Below are 25290 nucleotides of genomic sequence, written 5' to 3' on the forward strand. Positions count from 1 at the left end.
AAATTGATTAATTTTGAGTTTAGGAAGCAAATTAACAATAATAATAAAAAAAATGCAAAAGGTGTCCATAGCCTTTAACTTATAATATGAAATGACTACTTCTCAAGCGTGGATGATTCTACACCCACATTGCTGCATCAGAGGAGGATTCATTCTAAAAAACAGGCTGGCGATAGGGATTGTATTCATGTAACGCATTGAGGAAACATTAAAGGAAACTTCTGTAGGCAGTATGTTATAGAACAGAAGAAGCTGGGTAGATTGCTCTGTAGTTTTGTCGAAAAATATTCAGTATAACAATCTATTGATCTAAATCCCTGCTCTTTCTAAGCTAAGGAGTCCAGTCAGAGGTCCTACTCTATGACTAACAGCCTTCCCGGTATGAGTGTGTATACATTGACAGCTGTCAATCACTGAGTAGGACAGCCCACTGGACTCCTAAGCTCAGCTCTCCATTTCAAACACTAAAAGCAGTCACCCGTGCCCTTGCTATACAGCTCTCTCCCCCCAGCTAGTCACCATTATTTCTTTCCTGCTCCTCTCCCTTACTGCACAAACAGCCTCTGCGCAGTAATTCCTCTTTTCATCCTCTGATTTTTATCTCGACTTGCGCCACTCGACTCTTATGGGTTTCTGTTCCTAGTTTGACACTGTAAATTCACTCATCCGTGTCCCCGCTGTCCAGCTCTCCCCCGATTGCCATCACAATCTTGTTCCTACTACTGAACAGGAACAAATTCTTTACACTGATCATAATAAAGATTATTTGGGATGCACGCAATTTCAGAGTACCTGTTCTCTCCTTTCTGTCAAACCGTATACAAGCATGACAGAAAGGCTAATGGGGGCATGTGTCTGATAAGATGAGCAAATGGACATCATAGAGGGGGCACTCGTATGCCACCCCCCCTTCCTTATGAGCCAGAATGGAGAGCTGCTATCAAGCAGTAGCTCTCGGGAGACTTGGGCCATCCGCACCAGTTGCTGCAGAAAGAATGAGCAGCTGGCCACATCTTCCCACAGCAAAATATGCTCCTTGCTGGGGGTCTCAGAAACCAGATATCATATTAAAAGGGGTGGTCTGTGGTGAGACAATCCCTTTTTCGTATGGATTAAATAGGGTCTGTATCCTAATCTACCAAAATAAACTAAAGGGACATTATAAGACCTTTACTCCCATGTCGTTTACCTGGGCAGATATTCCGGTTAGAAGCAGCCACTTCTGTTTTGCATCTGTTCGGTAGTTAATGATCTGGCATCCTGCCAAGCTGGAGTGCCGATCAAACATCTTTACTGGCTGCGATTCCCCCTCCATGCTCCAGTGATACACAGCATTGTCAGTTACTAGAGCAACAGTGTTCAGCGAGATCCACTTCCAAAAGGTGACATCATCTGTCATGGTGTGAGCCTTCATTTTACTTTTCATTTCAATGTTAAAAATCTGAAGGGTTTTCCCAGCTGAAAACAGAAACAACTGCAAGTTATTTTCCATGAAATGTGTAAATGAAGCCATTCTTGTCCCTGCAACCACAGCAGACGTAATATTTTTATGTCAGTCTTTATCATGCATTTTTAACATGGTAGTAGTTCATGATGCATTATGTTTAACAAAAAGCTACAAGGATCAAAATGTAAAACAAGATCACGGGGTAATTTTAAACTGTGCATTGGAGAAAACATTTGTAAATTGGTTTAACAAAGGGTTAACCAATTTGATTTAAAAAGTATGGAAACACAGCTTTCTTGCCATGCTAGCAAACAGAGCATGGCTCATCCCCCAGAAGCCCCAAGCATGAAATCTGGATGATCAAATTAACCCAAACACTACCAATCATTTACTTTGCTTGAATTAAAAATTTCCAGAAGCAATTTTATATAGCAATAAACTGCCATCTAAAACGAAAGAATTTTAGAATCTGACCCTTCAGAAAGCTTAAAGGGGTTGTCCAGCCTCAGGGCTCCTCCGCTGTATAGTTAGAGCCAAGGGAGGGATTGGATCTCGACCTATGAGATAAGGAATGACTCTCCCAAACAATTTGCTTTTCCTGACTCTCCTTATGTCACGGGACAGGATACAAGCCCATCATTGGCACTAAATATACTGCTCACGCATGAAGCCTAAGGGGGGGGTTATCCAGGCACAGAAAAAAAAGGATCTGATTTTCTTCCCCAGAAAAAGCACCATGGGCTGTGTCTAGTATTGCAGCTCAGTCTATTTCACTTAAATGTGGCATGGACAAGGTTCTGGGGTGGTGTACGAGAAACAGAACTTTTTTTTCTAAACCTGGAGAACCTCCTTTATGACCATGTGCGCTGCTTTTTCTGTAAATAAAGGGTATGCATTGTATAGTGAAGTGTGACATCTTTCAAAATGTAGTTTTTTTTTGTTACTCATCGTTTTCAAGATCATTGTTCATTGGCAGTCAATGTAAGAGTATGAACATCTCTCAATAAGGTCCTGCTCACTTAGCTGCTGGATTTGTTACATTGTATCAGTGGGCTAATCTTGCCCCTGTACAGAACATTTTGCTGCTTGATCTATGGGCTTCTTGAGGTTTCACACTGAGCAATTATCGGGCAAAACAATCATTCATAGAAAGCTTGTTTGCCCATAATTGTCCTGTGTAAACAGGGCAGCGATCAACAGATTAACAAGCAAACGCTCGTTCATCTGCTGAGCGTATAGTTTTAAAAAAGTAAAATATTACATAGCTTCAACGAGCGCCGATCAACGAGCCGTCTCGTTGATCGGCACTCGCCAAAATTGGCCGATGTAATAGGGCCTTTAGGCTGTATTCAGACATGGCAGGCATATTGAAACTGCTGCATAAAACAAGATACGGTCGCAATGTGTAAACACAGCCTAACCTTCTGCAGTGCCAAACCCAACAGCTGTATAAACAGGACCCAAAATGTTTCCCGCCTTCGAACCAGGTCTAGATAATTTTAAGCATCTGAAAGTAAACAATGAATGTTTTCTTTCACTGACAGCAAGCAGAGACCTCAGAGAAAGGGGAAAAAAAAGAAGAGTACTTTAGAAAGATGCATAACTTTCTTATACAATGATTAAGCCCTGGAAAGACAAATCCCTGGAGCCAGATAGCCAAACAATATGAACGTGATGCTTTGGCTACCAAAACAAAAACGTAACCTGGCTCCTGGAGTGCTTTTAGTCTACAGTAATTTGTTGACACCCAGATAAGGTTTATCTATATAACACTCAACAACCCCTTTAATACAAACGAAAAGTGTATTAACCATGTCGGTACTGAAGAATTCAATGTATATTAAGAAATCAGTTAAGTATTTTTTTGCTTTCTTTTAGGCAAAACTATGTTCCCATCACTTTCATTAGGCAAATGTTGACAACAACAAGCAAGGAAATGATTGAAAATGCAAATCATTTAACTAAAGTGATTTACTATAAGGCGATGCTGATAAGTCTCCAGCTTTCCCTTTCTAGAAAAGTGACACACGAAAGCAGGTACATTTAACTGATCTAGTTCTCAATTTTATCTGGGGATGGGGGAGGTTTTTTTCTGTGGGTACAGCTTGACAGCGACCTGTTGAGGCTACAAAAAAAAAATAATTCAGGACAGTGAAGAAGTTTATGTTCTTCCCAAGGAAGACATTTATAAGGACATAGGTATGAAAAGTACTTCTTATTCAACGGTGATAGGTGAGATTACCAGCCCCAACACCCCAGGCTGAACAGGCATGTAGCAGGCATCCTGTGTTTCTACTTGACAGCAACCATCAAGTTATGGTCAGTCAAGAACCAAAGACAATCGACAGTCGGCAGATGTCGCCAAATCGGCAGAAACCACAGACAAAAATCTATTGTCTATGGCCACATGTAGGGTTACAAATCACTCATTCAACTGAATGGCAGGTAATTCACGCTTGGTGAAGGCGTCCATGTGCCCCAATAGGATATGTGGAAAGAGGTTGGTCAGTTGGGACAAGCCCTTTAATGCAGTGGGTGCCAAGTGTCCCTACTAGTGTCCTGACACAATATCCTATTACTACCTACGCACTGAATCAGTCTAGTGGACAAAGCAATGTGAAGGAATGCCTGTCATTCTCCAGGTCTCAAATAATTGGCGATTCAATAAGCAGTTTGAAACACAGACAGCTTAACAAGTAGGTAGTGATTCACTCACATTGCACCACATACTATAAACGATCCAAAGTGTAGGCAGAAACTGTAGGCCCTATTCACATCTGCATCGGGTCATTCTGCTCCTTCAGAGGAGCAGAACAAGGGCTTACCGGAAGCAACTATTCCATTGAACCACGGACACAACTGGCGGCCGACGGAACCTATTGACATTAATTTTGCTGGGGTGTCCGTGGTTTTACCAGAAATAATAGCAAAGCATAATGGGCTATTGTTTCCAGTAATCTCTGCCAGATCTGCGAAGGAGGCCCCTAACGGAGCCTCCAATGCAGATGTGAACAGGGCCTGAAGCTGTAAATAACTGACACAGCTACCTCCCCTGACTCCCCCCCCCCCCCCCATTAGACAACTACCTTAAGGTGTATTATTTTGTGACAAGTTGAGGATGCAGTTTAATTTTTTTGACAAAAGGTGTGTCTGAGGGCATAGGTAGGTGCAATTTCCACTGTCACAAGGTGTGTCGGACATAAGACTGGACACCATACATCAAACAGTCCCCATGGCCTGCATATTATATTACATATACAGCGCTACTGCCACTCCACAAAAGTTTTGCGAACACTAGTTTCTGGCCTCTGTAGCAAGTCTTTGTACATCCCTTTAGCAAGGACCAAATCTGTCAAAACATAGAGCTCAATTCCCACTAAGCAGGGTCCGAGGTGAATTACAAAGCCCCGCTCTTAATAAATGGAGTCTAATTATCCTAAACCTAAATATAGAAATTCACACATCCATTTCCTGAAACTGGAAAGCAGCAGAAATGAAATGCCTATCACACAACCATTTATAACCCAGAAAGTAAGGGGAACTGCTAATAAATGCTGTGTTAATCATTCTAGATCCCCTCTTGCTCTATACCAGAAATAGCACAACCCTAGCCAGATTCCATTAGGATTATTGAGCAGGCATTAAACATGGTTAGTATTGTACATCTAAGTCTACATTGTGATACTTACCCTGCGCTGGCGCATTCTCCACAGAGCCTGCTTCAAAAAGAATTAAAAAGATTGCAATCACTTTATAAAGAGCGGTCTATACAATGCATAAAAATATGAAATCATTGAATCTTTATAATAAAAATAAGAGAGTGTAGTGATGGTTTGAAGGTACACAGGGTGATTTATTAGGGAAACATGTCATTCCCTAACCCTTACAGCTACCAGCAGAAGCATCCTCTAGCTATAGCATGGAAATCATATCCCCCTCTATCAGGAGGCTACATTGTATAGCTTGGCATCCACATAGTCTCTATGGGTTAGCGACAGGCACAAGTAAATCACATTCTTGCTAAATGTATTGTCCAATAGTGGGCACAGATTTTCCCCCAAATGTAAAATTCTCACATTAGTAGATCAGAAGTTAGAGCGATAGCCAAAGTTTGCAATTCGGTTTTACTTAAAAGATACTGGCGTTTTTCAGTTTTGGTATAGAAGTCATTTTTGACAGCAGGCGGTGCAGCCATACTGGTTCTCAACCTCAAATTATCTTTACAGAAACTATCACCATGTTCTATTATTAAAGTAATAGTTAAAGTGGCCACAACAAAACGCTCTAACTTCTGATTTACTATTAGGGTATGTGCACACACACTAATTACGTCCGTAATTGACGGACATATTTCGGCCGCAAGTACCGGACCGAACACAGTGCAGGGATCCGGGCTCCTAGCATCATACTTATGTCCGATGCTAGGAGTTCCTGCCTCTCCGTGGAACTACTGTCTCGTACTGAAAACACGATTACAGTCCGGGACAGTTGTCCTGCAGCGAAGCAAGGACTCCTAGCGTCGTACATAAGTATGATGCTAGGAGCCCGGCTCCCTGCACTGTGTTTGGTCCGGGACTTGCGGCTGAAATACGTCCGTCAATTACGGACGTAATTAGTGTGTGTGCACATACCCTTATATGGCTAACATCTATCCGGCGTGGACTCTCTCTGCATGGGTGTGTATAGATGGAAAGCTGTCAATCAGTATGTGAGAAGCCAAGAAAGGAAGCCCACAGTCTCCTGTTTTATCATATGCGCTGCCCCCAAATAGGACAGCATGGATGGTCTGCGTTAAAGCAAATTTGGAGTAATTTCATATGGTATTCAATAAGTGGACTGTGTACCAAGTAATGGTTTGTATGAACATATTGTGGAATCCCTACATAAACTTTTAGTTTACCCTATGATGTTGTCTGGCCTATTGCTTTTAAATTAAAAGGAGAGAAGAAGATATATCAAAACTAATGAAAAGGAAAAAAAGTATTTTTTCAGGTTGCTGCTTTCATTTTCCAAAAGGCCTCTGAAAAAATGAGATGGAATCTGATTGGTTGCCATATGCAACTACTCCATTTTTCTTTTGCATCAGGTTTGATATTTCTCCTCCAATGTGTTTTAACAAAGTAAATATGTTCATATTCTAAGTAGGGTGTATGTTAAGACATTACCTAAATCATTATAAAGTATTCTCTAGTATTTACATAAATATGTCCTTTTAAAGAATTGACATGGTGATTCCACTGAGATAATCAAACTACAAAGGGCAAAAGCAATAGTTAAGCATTTAAAGAATATGCAACTAGAAGTCTACATCACAATGGAAGGTCATAGTATGACATCTACAGCGACAGGCTAAATAAAGCGGACCTGTCATGCCTACCAATGCTGCCCTATCTGAGAGCCGCATGTAAGACCATCTCAATGTCTTATTACAAATAGCGTAGTAAAAGAATTTCACAAAATTCCCAGACTCACATCTCAGCATCAGCAAGTCCAAAGGCTGGTCTCTCCTACCCAACACACAATGATTAAAAGCTTCCAGAGTTTGCATACAGGGGAAGCTGTTGATCAAAGTGTGTGGAGGGGGGGGGGGGGCGACACTGGCCTTCTGGACTTGCTAGATGCGATATTGGGGATAATAAAATGACAAAACGAAAAACATACTGATCTGGTCAGTGGCCCCTCATATAGAGCAGTATGGTGGGACTGACATGTCCGCTTGAAAAACTAATCTGTGAAACAATATTGGGACAGGTTTTAAAGAAAACGGTTTATTTCATTAACATTCAGCAGTGGATTCCCTTCACATCATTTCTCAAACTATACAAGACATATCAAGGTTATGTTTACAAACAGACTTTTCCAACACCATTACATTCCTATGTCAGAAGAAGGTTAGACTGTTAAAGTAAAAAAAAAAATACATGGCTTAAAAGGTAATCGGTCAGCAGATTTGACCCCAATAAGCTCTTAAAGCTGCTAAATAGGTGCTGGGGAAATAAGTTCAAAGATCCCTAGGTTTGTTATCATAAACTTAGTATATCCGAGAAAGTGATCTTTTATTAACCCACGCTCGGGATTAAGTGTCCGCTGGGAGTGTTTTCATCTGTGAAGTGTCCTACCAATCCCCTCTAGGGGTTGCCGCCGGTAATGCAGGAAACTTCACAGATGAAAGAATACCCAGCAGACACTTAATGATTCATTAGAATGCTGCACACGAGTTAATAAAAGATAATTTAATCCGGCATACCTGGCTTGGGATAGCAAACATGAGAGGGATCTTTGAACTGGTTTTCCCAGCACCTATTTAGCAGTGTTAAGAGTTTATTGGGGTCAAGTCTGCTGACTGATTACTTAAATGAAACGTCTCAATACACACTGGGCATGTCATGACAATATTTTAGGTGCTTAAAGTAAACATTTTCATATACCGTGTTATATCCCTGACAGTGTATACATACCTGAAAGAAAACAGAACATCTCTAAGAAACGTTGATGCCAGCTTAGTGGTCAAGTATTTATAAAAAAAAAACTAACACGTTCACGGCTTCTAACTGACATTTCTGTGTAGACTAAATAAAAAAACATTTTTGTAAAGCAATGTTTGAGTGTCACATGGGAGGGGGGGGGCGGCACAATTTAACTAGGACATCCTCCCCTTTGTCTTAAGTTCTCTTCTATGAAAATCGCCAACCTCTTAGGCCAGATTCACACAAGCATGTTCGGTCTGTGATATACGGACCGTATGTTGGCAGTATTTCCCAGACCGAGCACACTGCAGGGAGCCGGGCTCCTAGCATAGTTATGTACGACGCTAGGAGTCCCTGCCTCTCTGCAGGACAACTATCCCGTACTGTAAACATGATTACAGTACGGGACAGTTTTCCTGCAGCGAGGCAGGGACTCCTAGCGTCGTACATAACTATGAAGCTAGGAGCCCGGCTCCCCGAAGTGTGCTCGGTCTGGGAAATACTGCCAACATACGGTCCGTATATCACAGACCGAACATGCTTGTGTGGATCCGGCGTTAGGCTGGGTTCATATCTGCGTTCCTTTTTTTTCCCCATTCATCTTTTCCGTTATAGGAAAGAAAAAACGTAAAAAAAAAATAAAAAAAACGCAGGAGTGCCGTGACTGTTGTATGACATTGACATTAATGGGTTCTGTCAGGTTTCCGTCGTTGTACAAAAATAACAATGCAGTGTGCTAACAGATTCCGACACAGATGTGAATCATGACAAATGCCATTTTTGGAAAAATTACACAGGCACAGTAAAATATAGGGAGATGTGCTGCCGACAACTAATATTTTGGGCATTTAAAACGATGCAATCAGTGTTTGCTCGTTCATCGGCTGATCGTTGCCCTGCTTAGAGAGGGCAATTATCAGGAACGAACGTTCTATGAACGATAATTGCCCGGTGTCAAAGGGCCCTAAGGCCTCATGCACACGACCGTAAAAACACCCGTTATTGCGGGTCGTTATTACGACCCGCAATAACGGGCTCATAGGCTTCTGTTAGCCACGGGTACCTTCCCGTTTGCTCACGGGAAGGTACCCGTGCCGTTAAAAAAGATAGAACATGCCCTATTTCATGCCGTAATAACGGCACGGGCATCCCATAGAAGTCTATGGGGCTCCCGTAATCATGGGTGGCTGCGTGTGTTCACCCGTGATTACGGGAGCGTTGCGAGGTGAGGCGAGGTCAGGGGACTACCCGGTCTGCAGGCCACAGCCCAGTGGCGTAACTACCGCCGGGACTACAATGAAAACTATGGCAGAGCGGGGAGGTATCTCCCCGCTCTGCCATAAACAAGACATGTATCCCCTATCCTGTAAAAAATAAAAATAAAAGACGTTCATACTTACCGACAACTTCCTGCTTCCTCCAGTCCGGTCTCCCGCCCGTTGCCTTGGTGACGCGTCCCTCTCGACATCCTGGATGACGTTTCAGGCCATGTGACCGCTGCAGCCAATCACAGGTCAATCACAGGCTGCAGCGGTCACATGGACTGCCGCGTCATCCAGGGATGTCGGGCTGGATGTGAAGAGAGGGACGCGTCACCAAGACAACGGCCGGGTAAGTATGAATTTCTTTAACTTTTATTACAGAAAAGGCTGTCCCTTCTCTCTATCCTGCACTGATAGAGAGAAGGGGCTGCCGATTAGTGCAGTGCTATTTTGCTGCCAAAAACGTGCTCGTAAATACGGGTGGAATACGTGTGACACCGGACCCATATTTACGAGCACGGGTTCGTAAATACTGGTGCAAAACGGGTGGAATACGTGTGACACCGGACCCGTATTTACGCCAGTATTTACGGGTGTGAAAAAATACGGTCGTGTGCATGAGGCCTAAGGCTGTGGTCACATCTGCATTGGAGGATCCACCGCATTCAGTAAAAATCCAGAACAAAACAAAGCACAGCATGCGGAGCCATTTTGTCTGGTAAAACGGAAACCTGACGGAGCCCATGAAAGACAATGGGTTCGGTCAGGCACCATTAGCGTGCGTTATGTGGCGGATCCGGCACATCCATTATTTGAGTTTTCCTGTGAACAGAGTCTTAAGGAATTATTGATTTATAATCTGTTCCTACAAGCAGCCAGAAGTTACAGCCATATAATAAGATTCTCACACTGGAATGATAAAGCAGGACTCCTTGATGATATTGACAACCGTGTAAGTGTTCCTTTGTATAGGAGAATGTCTAGCGCTGGTTTGCGTATGTAGGTAACATACATAACACCTTTTAATTTTCGCTGTCCCCTCAGTTATTTCTACATTACGGACTTTAAAAATGAGCTGTCAAATAGGTGTGTGCACTTTCAATTAGAATTTCCCTCGTTTAGCTAATCTGTCAACATTGTAATCCTCATACTGTTTGGACTGCAAATTTTTTTTATTTAAAACCATAGGAATCCATACAACAAATTCCAGTCTAGAAACTAAGCAACATTCTTCAATTAATTATATTTATTTTGGGGGGAGGGGTGTCTACCATTGAATTTACACAACATGCCGACCACTTTGATGGTTCAAAATATTTTTTTACTGTGACAAACAATTAGGACAAAAAAACTTTAATGTGCATAAGTAGTCAATACTTTGTGGAACTCTTTTGCCACAATAAGGCTTCATTCACATCCGCATCGGGACTCCAATCATGGGTTCCGTCTGAGCTTTCCGTCGGGGCAACCGAGATAAACACCCTCCCCCTTCATTACGCCAATTTGTCGATGAGGGCAACGAAAGTGTTCATTCATTGATTGATTTAATTTGCTCATTTGGATGTGGTAAATCCTCTACTTCACGTGACGATAACCTTGATATAGGGTTTATAAAGCAGGGATAGTTCTCTGCTTGTTTCTGTCTGTTGCAAATGGCAGCTAAAATACAGGAGGTTTAGAACACATTGTAATATTTGTGTGAAACTGAAATGCCATTATTGGTTTGTGTCTGTTTGGTTGTATTTTTCCTATATGGATTTAACTCTGGTCTAATATTTTAGTTTATTATTTTGAAAAACTATATTTTAGATTTGACATTCACTTTCCTCAAGAATTGCCCTGTATTTACGGCCATCCATCTCTTCCTCAATCCTGACCAGTTTTCCAGTCCTTGCCAATGAAATACATCCCACATTATGATGCTGCCACCACCGTGCTTCACTGTGGGAATGGTGTTCTTGGGGTGATGGGAAGTGTCGGGTTTGTGCCACACACAGCGTTTCCCATGATGGCCAAAAAGTTACATTTTAGCCTTATCGGACCACAGAACCTTCTTCCATGTGTTTGGAGAGTCTGTCACATGCTGTACGTTGAACTCAAAACGCGTTTTCTTATGTTTTTCTTTGAGCAATGACTTATCTGCCCACTTTTCTACAAAGCCCCAATCTGTGGAGTGTACGGCTTATAGTGATCCTATGAACAGATATCTCCATCTCCCCTGTGGATCTTTGGAGCTCCTTCAGTGTTATCGTTGGTGTCTTTGTTGACTCTCTGATTAATGCCCTCCTTGCTCGGTCTGAGTTTTGGTGTGCGCCATTGGCCTTTTAGTCAGGTTTGTAGTTGTGCCATAATCTCTCCATTTTATTATAATGGATTTAATGGTGCTCCGTGGGATGTTCAAAGTTATGGATTTTTTTTTTTTTTATAATTTCCTAACCCTGATCCAGGTGGTCATGCATCAAAACAGGAAAACCAACAAGGGGTGAACACTTATCGCAAGGCAATTTATCAGTGGGAGCCCAGCTACAACAAAACAGAAACCAGAACACCTCATCTAGAAAGTCACTGGGAAAAAAAAAATAGCATTACATGGGACCACAATGCATACCACATGTATCACTAAATTTGCGATAGTGCCTTAACCCCTTAATGACGAGTGACGGATATATCCGTCACTCTAAACTCGTGGGTACTGCCACTGTACCCACAAGATCAGCGGTAAGAGAACGGCTGTTATATATAACCAGGCGCCTACCTCAACCGAAGAGTACTCAGATTCCGGCAGTGTAACCCCTTAGATGCCGCTGTCAATAGAGTCCGCTGCATCTAATGTGTTTGACAGAGGGAGCTCCCTCTGTCACGTCATCGACACACCTGCGACGAGATCACGGGTCGACAATGGGGTTTCCATGGCTGCTGGGGGCCTAACAAAAGCTTCCAAGTTCTGCCTTCAGTAACTGCCTATTAGGCCATGCCAGAGGCACGGCCTCATTGATTGCCTGTCAGTATACGAAGTATACCAGAGTATTATATCAGCGATCAGATCGCAAAGTGAAATCAATTAAAAAAAAATAGTAAAACCGTTAAATTAAGATTACTATCAAAATAAAACCACTTTTTTTTTTCTATAAAGTGTTTTTATTTAGTAAAAGGGTAAAAAAAATAACCACATACACATATATGGTATGAACAGCGTCCATAAAAAAAAAAAATACTATTAATTCTTCCCATTCTCTCCTAAAATAAAGTTAAACGTTAATCAATAGATTATATGCACCCAAAAACGGTGCCATTGAAAAATACAACTCGTCCTGCAAAAGACAAGCCCTTATAAGGCTATGTCGACGAATGCGACAGTGAAAAAAACCAATAATCCTTGGTCATTAAAGGGTTAATAGTAGACAATTTCTCCCCAATTCAAGATAGGTTTAAAATAATACTAATAATCTACTTCACTGCTTGACAATCAAGTGCCAACGTTCCACATGACATCATAAAGTCTGTCAATCTCCAGCATAACTATGAGTGCCACACATCAGTGCAGCCAACAATACTGTTCCGTAATAAAACAGAATAATACAGCACAGGATGACAATCGAAGTGCCTGTACAGTCCAAGTGTGTCTACGGAAAATAGATCGCCTAGATCCCTTCTTTTATAGAGCTAATAGCTCTGCTACTCAAAACACATGGCAATTTTTTTTATTTTACAAAAAAAAAAAAGCTCCCAAAACGGGAAGATCTGTTCCGGCACATACTACTCCACCTAGGGGATTGAAAGTCTCGCTCATCGTTTCAATCCATTTGTAACTTTCATCCATAATTCTTTTTTTACTGTTTTTATAAGAAAGGATGCTTTTAGAAGGACTATGTTGGTGAGTGGTAGTCTGACCTCAGGGACCCCTGATGATTATTAGAATAAGTTCTCTCTTGAATGAGTACCAGGAACACCTGCACGTATGGACGAGCCCCTGTTCCTGGATAGACATTGAAGAAGCCACATTGCTCTAGTGAGCACCATGGCCCCTTTGTTTAGATGATTGGCAGAGGTCGGACCCCTACCGATCAAACACTGATGGTCTTTCTATGTTATATAGGCCTACAATGTTGTAGTCCTGGATAAACCCCTTCATGATGTGCATAGAACCTTGGTGCTTGAAAGAAGCGTGGCCCAGTTCCATAAAAAATTCTGAATTAGTCATGCCCAGTGACTGGATAAGATCCAATCTTCGGCTTTAAAAATGTATCCCTCCTGCATGGAGCATAAGCTCTTAGGGTCCTTACACACAAAATCTCTACAACTCCTCAACACATGCTTCGTATGAACGGAGTCCAACGGAGCATGTCACAATTTTTGTTCTGACTGATGGGTACGGAATCTATAAAAAAACAAAAAAAAAACCTCTGTATGAAGTCAGAGGCATACGGAGGTACAGTAGACCTCTCTGGCAGCCATATTACTGCTCCACACAAAACGGAACTGTAAATAGATTTGTGCATTCAATATCTGAAGTTGAGTGAATCTTATCATCCATAGCGCCTTACAGTATAGTATTCAAAATATGGTGTTCAAGTCTAGCAGTTCTAAACTATAGGAAACACCAACAAAAAGGGAAGTAGATGATCAAGCCTTGCTGCCACAATTACAACATTTCCGTGGTAATGTCAACAGCTCATTTATTTCTTTGCCTTGGTAAAAGTGAGGAGGGGTGTTTGAACAGGAATATTTAGGGCTCTATCCAAAACATTACGTAAAAGCACATGATGGGGGTATATAAAGCACACTAAAGGGGAACACTACGAAAGACATTGTAAAAGTCACTTTCCTGCTAATAAAAAGCTTACAATTGTTTCTGTGAGGTTTCTTTTAGTTTGTGAAAGGTTTTAATATTTTTTTTAACTTTGCTTGGTTTTATAAAATATAAGTGAACTGCAATATTAGGATAAGTCACCAGTATACATTAAAATACAGGACGAATGAAACTGCTTCAGTTCAGGTAGGGGGGGGGGGGGATGAATCTTTGCATTTTATATACATTGGTGAAAAATATTAAGCACAGAAGTAAACACACAGAAACAGTGGCTAAAGCTTTTTATATATACAGGACTATGACTTATACAATGTAATAGGATTTAACTCACCATCTGCATACACACAAGAAGCATTAAATGTAACAAAAAGCAATGCAAAATTAAAAAAACCTTCGTAAAAAGAGCAAGTTTTATAACAACATTTTTTAAATTAAAAAAACAAAAGTACTTTTCATAATTGGAATTATAAAGGCACTTTCACAGGGGGCAGTATTAGTATGGAAGAGAGCTGCACTATGACAAAACCACATATTAAAGGGGTTTCCCCATGAAGGACATTTATGACATATCCACAGGATGTCATAAATGTCAGATAGATGCGGGTCCCACCTCTGGGACCCGCACCGATCTCTAGAACGGGGCACCCTAAACCCCATTCTAGCTTTTTGTACTCACGCTGCCTCCCGGCCACTTATGGTCGGGAGTTACGGTGACAGCCTAACTCGCTGAGCTACGCTGCTTCCGTAACTGCCATTCACCGCTATGGGAGTTACAGAAACAGCGTAGCTCAGCGAGTTAGGCTGTCACCGTAACTCCCGACCATAAGTGGCCGGGAGGCAGCGTGAGCACAAAAAGCTAGAATGGGGTTTAGAGGACCCTGTTCTAGAGATTGGTGCGGGTCGCAGTAGGTGCATCCATCTGACATATCCTGTGGATATATGTCATAAATGTCCTTCATGGGAAAACCCCTTTAAGGCCTCCTGCACACGGGATAAAAATGCTGCGGATTTCATTCGGATTAGCGCACGTACAATCCGCAGCGACTCACAGTCTTCGTCATGCGGATGAGATTTCAACAAATCTCATCCACATGCTGCGGGAACATTTTCCCACACAGAAATCAGAGCATGCTGCGGATTTTCAAATCCGCAAAATTCTCATTTGGTTACGGATGTTTACAGCGGATCTCACCCTTTCCAATGCAGAAGGGGTGAAACCCACAGTAAAATACACACAACACACGTGAATTTTGCTGTGGAAAATCTATCACATGTGTGGGTACATTAATATACTTTTTTTCACATTGTTTTAATGCAATTGCGGATTTCGAAAATCAGTGATTGCAATTGCGAAAAAAAACGCGCAACACTATTTACATTGAGTTTTGCCAACTGTAGAGTAACAACTGCTCTCGCACCAATGCAGCCCCGAGTGAATGTAACCTAAAGAATGCAGGTTATTGCATAAAACTTAAATATGTCAACATTCAAAATGCATTTAAGAACATTTTAGGATTTCCATACAAAGAAGCCGCATATAAGATTCATGAACTGTAGCATCAGATCACAAAGCATTGCTACTAGTAATTCAGAATAGGGCTACATAGACTTAGAAATAAATGCATCTCGCAGCTTGACTGATAACTGCAGGTTGCATGCAATTCTTTTATCCCATAGGGAGAAATTAAATTCTCATGCCATTTTAAGTCACTTTGTAGTCCTAGCCTTATGGTTTACATGTATACTTGCTTTGAAATGTATTCTATGTTCAGAGCAGCATCAAGATTTAGGACCTATCTCAAGAACAATTAAATTCTAAAAGTGGTCAATGCTGTTAAATATTAAAACTTTTATGAATTTGTTCAAAGGGAATCTCTCAGCAGTTTTAAGCTGACAGTGCTATGTTGAGGAGGGGACAACAGTGTATTGATACAAGTTGCATGACTGAGAAATCAATGTTTAATGCTCACGGCGCCACAATCGCAGGTGCCACAGAAGCATTCCCTTGATGTCCGAGTGCTCTTGACTCTTCACTGAACGCTGCCATCGTGTCTGATATAAATGACTGCTCTAGAGTACTCCTGATTGGACGCTAGAGTCGTCACAGAGCGGCATTTGAGACCACAGCACCGGGGGCATTCAGCGTCAATATCTTGATTTCTTACATGACCAACACACCAGGTATCCCCTACCCTATATAGTGCAGCTAGCAATTTTGATGGCTCAAAACGGCTGACAGATTCCCTTTAAGTGTTCTAACAAATGAAAATGGAATACTATTTTAGATTTGTATATGTTTAGAGGGTGCACGGTCTAGAATTAAAATGCACCTTGAACTAGGAATTCCACCACATCCCTTTCACCTGTAAGGCTATGTTTACACATCATGGCAGGGATTTATGAGAAAATCCACAGCAGAATTAATGTAATATAATGGAGCTAATCCATGGCTTTCAGTGCGGAATCGACGGCAATAATGAACATGCTGTGGATTTTAAAATCCACAGCGAGTTCATTGTTCCACGCAGACACTTACCTGGACATGTGACATGTCATATAAGATACCCCATTCACATGCATTGCAAGCAGAATCCACACCTACATCTTCATACAATCCTGAACGTGTGAACATAGCCTTAGTGGGGGAACTACTTGATTCAACCACACAAATAGCTCAGAGTATAGCTGTCTACTGTAGTTTTATAGGATGCCTGCAAGAGAGTCTTTACAATAGACCGTTTTAGTATTGTACTATGCCTCCAGACATGCATGCGCTGCTCTGCTTCTGACATGTATATATGAATATATTAAGTATTAGTTTTGGAGAATTCCATTTTAAAATGTTCGATATTTCGGTACATTATTTTATTTTTTCACACTCCAGGGGTTTTCTTAACTTTTCATAACTACAATGAGCTTATGTAGCTGTAGAGGACCATGTACATCCATGATTTACATAGCTAGCTCATTGATTCCAATAGAAACTGTATAATGCCTCATTTCCACTGTGGTGGTGCTGCAGGGGAATGAAACACTTGGCCTTTACAGATTACAGTTGATCACCGAGTCCCAGCAAAGGGGTTTCACTGATCAGCTCTGCGGATTCGCCTAACAAAAAGTGATTGCCCAAAGTAGACGTCCCCTTTCATTCAATATAGTAAACTGCAAAATTCAGAATCTGGTGCTGGAATGACGATGTGTGCCTTACATGTCTATGAGAGAACTCATAAACAAAAAGTTGCTCACAGAGGGTTCATATGCCAGCATTTGAACCCCCCTTTACACTTGGTTAGAAGCCGAAAAAGCAAACTAGTCTAAGTGTGTAATGTGAACCCTTCTCTGCATTAACAAGACTATGTTCAAATAAACTTATTTATACAAAGCACCGTATTCAATATACAGTTAAAGGAGTTTCCCCATCAGAGACATTTATGGCATACCCTGTGGATATGCCATAAATCTCCCTGATCGGAAAACCCCTTTAAAGGGGTCACCTAGGTTATTACAATTGATGGCCTATCCTTAGGATCGGCCATAAATATTCGATTGGTGGAGGCTTGACTGTCAATCCCCCCGCCAATCAGCTGTTTAAAGGGGCTGCAACGCCGTTGTCATTGTTTACATGGTTCTCCTCACCGTTCATACAGGCACGCGCCATTATATTTGAGGAGGCTGTGCAAGGTATTGCACCACTCTCCCATTCACTTGAGTAAGACAGTTGTACAGTACCTTGCACAGCTACTACAAATGTAACGGTGCGGGCAAGTATGAACGGAGAGGAGAACCATATAAACACGGAGAGGCTGCGGTGCTCGTATGAGTGGCACGGCCCCTTCAAACAGCTGATTGGCTGGGGTGCCGACAGTCGGACCGCTACAAATAGGCTATCCATTTTAATAACGGAAAAAAAAAAAATTAAACCCTCTTATGTAAAGAAAGTCAAGAACTATTGAAAAGGCAGATCTCCCATGGTTTAGAACAGCTCTAACAAGAAACAGGGGTCAAAAGACAAAAGTAAATGGTCCTTTAGAAATGTAACCTACTACTTAGACAACAAAAAAACAAAAAAAAAAAACATATATATATAAATCTGCAGTAATTTATTAAACGGCTATTCCCCTTCCATCACTAGGATATGATCAGTGGGGGTCCAACCTCTGAGACAATGGTGAGTAATGGTGGGGAAAACCCTTCAGACTAGATTAACACATGCCGTTTTGATGCAGTTTGTGGTGCAATTTTTTTGAGCCAAAGCTAGGAGTGGACACAATGGAGAAAAAAAAAAGAAGTATACAGGAAAGACTGTTTGTATCCAGTAAAAAAAAATATCATCAAAACAGCATGTGTGAATACAGCCTTAAGAAGATTCTGTTATAGTAGATAGATTGTACTGCATGTGAAAGTCTGCACACAAGTTTCTAAGCTTTGGACCCCAATACGGATGGCAGTCATACATTATAATCAGCCATTGACACCTTTTATTAAGATTTCAGTAAGAAGCCATGTTTTCTCTTTATTGAATCCACAATACATGGCTCAAAATAGGAATTGTTACTTTAAATAAAGTGCAAAAAATCCAGACGGCACATCTCAAGATAACCTCCAATGTGCGGCAGACTTTCACATGCAGTGAGACAGATACTCTACAATAGGTCATTCCACTTTCTATCACTGTTCTCAATATCCTACTACACAGGCTATAAAACAGGAGCTACAGTTAAGAAAATCTTTTAGGCCATTAAACTGACTAATACAGAGTGAAAAATCAAAATGCGAAAAATACCTTTCAACGCTATGACTTTGCTGGCTGGATTCATGATTGCATTATCAGCGGATATAGGCCTACGGATAGGATTGGTGGGGTCATTCATGTCAATGATAACTACTTGGGCTTGTTCTCCAACCTTCTCCCTGATGCAGATGAACTTGTCAGACTCCATGGTAAGTGTACTAAAGCCAATGTTAGCTGGGTTTATACCCAGATTTTGGAGCTGAAACAGAAAAGAAAAAAGGAAAATTAACATTGCATCATTGTGGTTGTGGGGCTTTGACATTGCAACCGAAAGTCTTAAGAATGGGAAAACACAGAAATAAGCATTATTATTCAAAAGAATATGTACATGAGTATAACCTACATATCAAGATCTTACTTACAATAAATGACATTTACTAATTAGATACATAGAACCAAATGCAGATATAACATAAAACTACAACTTGCGGTGGTCATTGGCATCATAAGAATAATAAATAGTTAAAGGGTTTAACCATTCATGTAATTCAATGGAGCTAATCTGTGGCTTTCAGTGCCGAATCCACGGCAATAATGAACATGCTGTGGATTTTAAAATCCACAGCGAGTTCATTGTTCCACATTTATAGCATATTATATGGCAAAACGATGTGATCTTTGATGATGGTGGGGATCTGAGCAGCCGATATCAGAAGGGGTGGTCTGGTTCCCAGTGGAGAGGAGCATTGCTTACAATGGGGCAGACAGCACATACTTCCCTCTCATTACGAATGCCGCACCCTATATCCTACTACAGATCGCAGTAATGCACATTACAGTCAGTGAGACACGCATGGACAAAGTGCAGGTGTCTCAATACCATAATACCATACGCTATTTTTCAATAAAAGGAGACATACGCTCGCTTTGTACAACAACCGGGAGAACAAGTAGGCCATAATGATAATGGTACGTTAAAACAGCCTCCTAACTTATAAAAGGTATGGATATGTTGGATAAGGCCTCATGCACACAGCCGTGCCTAATCACGGCCCGCGTTTGCAGGCACGGCCGGCCCGCGATTGCACATACTTACCCCCTCCGTCTTCTCTGCACGTAGTCCGGCCTCCTACGAGGACGTTGCAGGCCATGTGACGCTGCAGCCTGTGATTGGCTGCATTGGTCAAATGGGAAGAAACGGACTGCAGGAAGGAGGGCATTCTGGGCAAGTATAATTATTTTTATCCGGAGCTGCAATTTTTGCGGCGTAATCGTTGCAATTATGCAGCAAAAAAGTCGCAACACTTGGCTCTGTTGCGGGTCTTGAATCCCCATTGAATTTAATGGGAAAATCCTGCAACAGAAAAGCAACAAAAACACAACATAAATTGACATGCTGCAGAATTAAACGATGCAGAATTAAATTTTGCACCGCAGGTCAATTTATTAGCATTTATGCTGCGTTTTGTAAATGCTGCAGAATTTCCGCACATAATTCCATTGCGGAAGTTCCACAGCGTTTATGCCTCGTAGGAACCGGGCCTTAGGTTATGTTCACACAGAGTTTTTTGATGAGTTTTTTACGTGGAAACCGCGCTGCAAAACTCGCCAAAACACCGGCTCGCGGGAGAAAGAAGGGACATGCCCTATCTTCGCGCGATTACGCCTCTGACCTCCCATTCACATAATGGGAGGCAGTTTTATGCCTGCGGTGCTCAATGGCCGCGGGCGAAAAACGCCACGAAAATCGGCGTGCCGGCAGAGGAAAATCTGCCTCAAGCTTCCAAACGGAATTTTGAGGCAGATTTTCCGCCTGCAAAAAAACTGTGTGAACCCGGCCTTACACTTCTCTTATTTGGAACTACTCCCAGTTTCGGCATAACAAAAAACAAAATGCATCAAAAAGGCAAAATGTGTACTGGTCCTTAAAGGAACAGTGTCACCCAAAATTTTTTTTTAATATGTTAAAGATGTTAGTGCTTTATTAAAAACGTTTGGATTAATTTGTGTGTTACTTTTTCTTATTTTTACACTTTTTCTTCCCTATGGGGGCAGCTAATTTTTTTTTCCATTTCTGTATGTGTCGATTAACGACACATACAGACATGGAATACAGCAGCTCCAGTCCCATAGGGACTGCGAACGGGGCCCGTTCCATCCACTATCGTGTACGCCGCTGTGTGGGAACGGCGAATGCGCCGTTCCCACACAGTTCAATTTGAAATGCGCGCCTTCCGGCGCCATTTTCCTGTGGACCGGAAGTCGCGGCCGGACAGTAAGATTACTACTTCCGGTCGCGGCTTCCGGACTTGTGCACATGGAGCAGCGGCAGCAGACGGAGCGGATGGACCGGAGGGAGTGGCGGCGACTGGAGCAGGTAAGTTATTTCTATGTATGTTCGTGTTTCAGTGTGTTTACTAGTGTATGTAAACCTTCTACACTGTGTGTTAGCTCAAAAAATGGCGACACACAGTGTAGGAGGTTAGACCGTTCAAACCCCTCGTTTCTCCCGGCACTAGCCAGGATAAAGGAGGGGGGGATTCTGAGAGCTCTCTAGAGCGAGGGATTTTTACCCAATTTTGCAGCATAAAAGCAATGTGGTTGCTTTACCACATGCAATGCTGCAATTTTGGGAATGGCTCCATCTAGTGACCAGTGCTGGGAAATATTATAAATTGAATCCAATTTATAATATTTCCTGACTCGTGAAAAAAAATAAAATAAATTAGAACAATGTTTAATCACCTATACACTAATTGTTTAACTAAAAAAAAAAAAACATGTTTTGCTGGCAACACATTCCCTTTAAAACACTTCACGCAGACTTCTCTGTAAAGCCATTAACACTCCAAAAGGAATACCATACCAGAGAACTCCTTTAAATGGTCACTAACTTTTCATCAAACGTTGCATAAATCAACATTATAAGAGAATATAAGAAACATTGTAAGGGCCTGTTCACATCAGCGTTAGCTTCCCGTTGAGGGGTTCAGTCAGAGCTTTCCGTCGGGTGAACCCCTCAACGGTAAGGTAAACGGAAACCTTAGATTACGTTTGCATCACCATTGAGATCAATGGTGATGGAATCAATAGCGCAGTCGACTGCGCTATTGATTGTCAAAAAAACTTAAACCTGACGGAATGGTGAAAAACGGAAACCATTAGAAAGGTTTCAGTCACCATTGATATCAATGGTGATGCAAACGGTAGCTAAGGTTTCTGTTTGCCTTTGCATTGAGGAGTTCACCTGATGGAAAGCTCAGACGAAACCCATCAACGGAAAGCCAACGCTGATGTGAACAGGCCCTAATTTAACTTCTTTCTCCACTTATCAGGCCCCCCCCCCAAGACCTTGTTCCCACAGTGCAGATTTTGCATGCATTTTTTACACCAAAACTAGGAACAGAACATAAAGAAAGGCCTTAAAGTGTCTCCTCTCCTCAATCCAATTCTGTCTTTGATTTTAAAAATAAAAAATTAGGCCTGATTCACATTTCGTTTTAACCCTTCCATTGGAGGTATACGTTGATATATCTCACTGTATAGGCATACAGTGGAATAAGTCGAACTCCCCGGGCACAGTACTTCTTGAAGCGCTTTGGCAGGGGATGCCCCTGACATCACTGTGCATATGTGTCTCCAGTCCCAGAGTCCCCGGCCAGAGCGCTACAAATGCTACGGTCGGAGAACACATAGTTGCAAGCCCCTGACATCACAGTCCATATATATGGACAGTAATGTCAGGGGCTTCCTCAGGGTCAGAATCCCTGAGCGCTACCTTCCCAGGGGCTGCAGCCATGGGGAAGCTCCCCAAAGTATGCGTTTTTTCATCTGACGGATGCCATACAGTGTCATCCATCACACATAGGCTCTCATGTTAAAAAAAATATGATTCCTTTTGTAGCATAGTCCCTCAGGATGGAAATGCATATAATACGGTTATTCCACCCTCCCAAAAAAAAAAAAAAAAAAAAAAAAAAAGAATGACACATACCAACCCGACAGAGGCCAAAAGGACACGATTAATAATGGAGCCCTATGGACACGTTTGACGTGTACGTTCGGAGTTTTCCCGATGTACAGGATAAACGTAGGGCAGAAACGTGATGCGAATCATGCCTTAGATGTATGTCGGCCGAGCCCTCAGGGACCGGCCAACCGTCTATTGCGGTGGCTGATAACTTCACGATTTTGCCGGGTATTACCATCAAAATTGTGAGGCCATTAGTCACTGAATGTGGGTGGAGTTTCTGCCGCATGCAGACCCCCTCCCTATGTAGACTAACGACACATACAGAGATGGAATACGGCACATACATCCCCATAGAGAATGGGAACGGGAGCCGTTCCATTCACTATAGCGTACGCCATCTGTGTGGGAACGGCGCATGCGCCGCTCCCACACAGACCAAAAGGAAGGTCTTCGGCAGAGCGACATCCGGCGCCATTTTCATGTGGACCGGAAGCAGCGGCCGGACAGTAAGATGACGACTTCCGGTCGCAGCTTCCGGCCATATGGTCAGACGCAAAGACTAGGAGCGGCGGCGGCAGCAGCAGGTAAGTTATGCTTGCGATGTGTGTGTATGTTCGTGTTATACTGTGTGATTACCACTGTATCTAATCCTCCTACGCTGTGCATTCGCTCAAAAAATGGCAGCACACAGTGTAGGAGGTTTGAACATTCAACCCCCTCCTTTCTTCTGCCACTAGCCAGGATAAAGGAGGGGGGGGATTGTGTGAGGACACTAGAGCGAGTGTGTCATCTCCAATTTTGCAGCATAAAGCAATGAGGTTGCTTTACCACTTGCCAATGATGCAATTTTGGGAATTGCTCCCTCTAGTGACCAGCACATGGAAATGTTATAAATTAGAATCTAATTTATAATATTTCCTGACTTGTAAAAAAATTAAAACAATGTGTAATCATTTATATACTAACTGTTTAACTAGAAAATAAAAAAATTTCTAGCGATCCATTCCCTTTAATACTAGATTCGTAAAAAAAAAAAATGACAGACATAAGGAGAGCCAGCACAAAGTGTGTTAGATGTTGCTTGCTTTAGTAATGTTGGTTTTACTTTAATAATTAGCCTCTTAGTACAGACATTTAACGCCAATAAGAGAGAAAAACATTTTATAAAGCATTCCAAACCGCTCCTAAACCCATTTTTCTATGAATATTAAATGGATAACACTACATGTTGACAAATCTGTTCCTCCACAGATATGTAGAAGTCATGTTGCTATTTCTATAAGAGACAGCAGATGGTCTGGATGCCAGGCTTATACACCACTGTATCCAATCGACTTAGTCAAGACAGATTTACCTTAAAGAATCACAACTAAATCGAACCATCTGTTAACTGCAAGAATCTGCAAAGGAGACACGTCCTATAGTGTGTGAACCTGATGCCACGTGTGTAAGTTCTACACAGGAATCTTTCTACCTATACATTCACCACTGGAAAAAACAAACATCTGATCAGAGCTCGAATGTCAATCATCAGTGTAGAGTCCCATAGAATGATGCGATGGAGGAAAAAAAAAAAAACTCCCAACTTCATCTTTTTTCCATTTGAGAATAAATAAAATGAAAATGTGCTGACAAGGATTCTTCCACTATTTTCCCTAAAGTTGTCAGCAGATTCAGGCAGCGCACTGTAAGGAAGGACACAGAACTGCTGATCAGACCACATTCTTTTACTTCAATATTCAACAACAGGATGTTAACTATTGTTCTCAACGGATTTCCCAACGTCTTTCACAAACGCTCCTACAACTAAAAGTCCTCAAATCATTGAAATAACTACAAGCAGAAATAATGTAAGCGACTCAAGCTACAGATGAAATCCAGTGTACTAGGCCAAAACCATAGACATCCACAAATCATGGCGTAAAACAGGCAATTCATGTGGTAGGTAGAAATGTTTCACGTTTTCACAAAGCAACTATAGCTGAAAAACAGAACACAGCAGAGAGGCCTTTAAAGAGTTATTCCCAACTTAGACATTTATGGCATATCCACAGGATATGAGAGAATCATCATGATCTGTACACAGGCTAATGTACTGGCACATAGATAGATATATGCCAGTACATTAAAGTTTAAAAAGAAAAGAAAAATAAAGTAATGTTAAAATTAAAAAAAATATTTTTTTTTTACAACAAACATTAGAATCACTCTATACATACAATATGCACACATATTCAGTATCGTCGCGACCGTAATAACATATTTATAGCATCACTTAAGTTTATGCTGTTATAAATTAAGAACGGCCTTCTTTCACTTATTAACCCCATCCCGACATTTGTCGGAAGTATAAGTCATGGAAAACCAGTGCTTCCCGCAAAATGTTGTGTCCATACGACAAATGGATGGCTTAGAAGCCGAGTCGGTGCCATCATCCCCGGATGTCAGCTGACACCCTGCTGTAATAGCGGAGACCGAAGTTAGCTTCGATCCCAGTCTTTAACCCCTTAAATGCAGCGGTCAAAAGCGATCGCTGCATTTAAAGTTGTTTGCAGCTTATCGGCACCCCCAGCAATGAGATCACCGGGGTGTCGGTGGC

At 41.7% G+C, this 25290-nt stretch overlaps 1 protein-coding gene across 5 annotated transcripts in view; it reads right to left on the reverse strand.

Annotated features, from left to right (window-relative positions):
• CLTC (clathrin heavy chain) overlaps window positions 1-25290 on the reverse strand; it is an 80710-nt gene that overhangs the window by 39565 nt on the left and 15855 nt on the right. For 2 of the 5 annotated variants that reach the window (XM_075853040.1, XM_075853037.1), the window contains exons 2-4: window positions 18770-18977; window positions 5137-5166; window positions 1190-1458 (exon numbers count right to left, since the gene is read on the reverse strand). In XM_075853040.1, coding sequence (XP_075709155.1) covers window positions 1190-1458; window positions 5137-5166; window positions 18770-18977 — 507 coding nt within the window. The remainder of the gene's footprint in view (window positions 1-1189; window positions 1459-5136; window positions 5167-18769; window positions 18978-25290) is intronic. The other 3 variants (XM_075853042.1, XM_075853041.1, XM_075853038.1) reach the window with 2 other exon arrangements.

This window comes from Rhinoderma darwinii, chromosome 2, assembly GCF_050947455.1.
Source record: "Rhinoderma darwinii isolate aRhiDar2 chromosome 2, aRhiDar2.hap1, whole genome shotgun sequence".
Classification (NCBI taxonomy): Eukaryota; Metazoa; Chordata; class Amphibia; order Anura; family Rhinodermatidae; genus Rhinoderma; species Rhinoderma darwinii.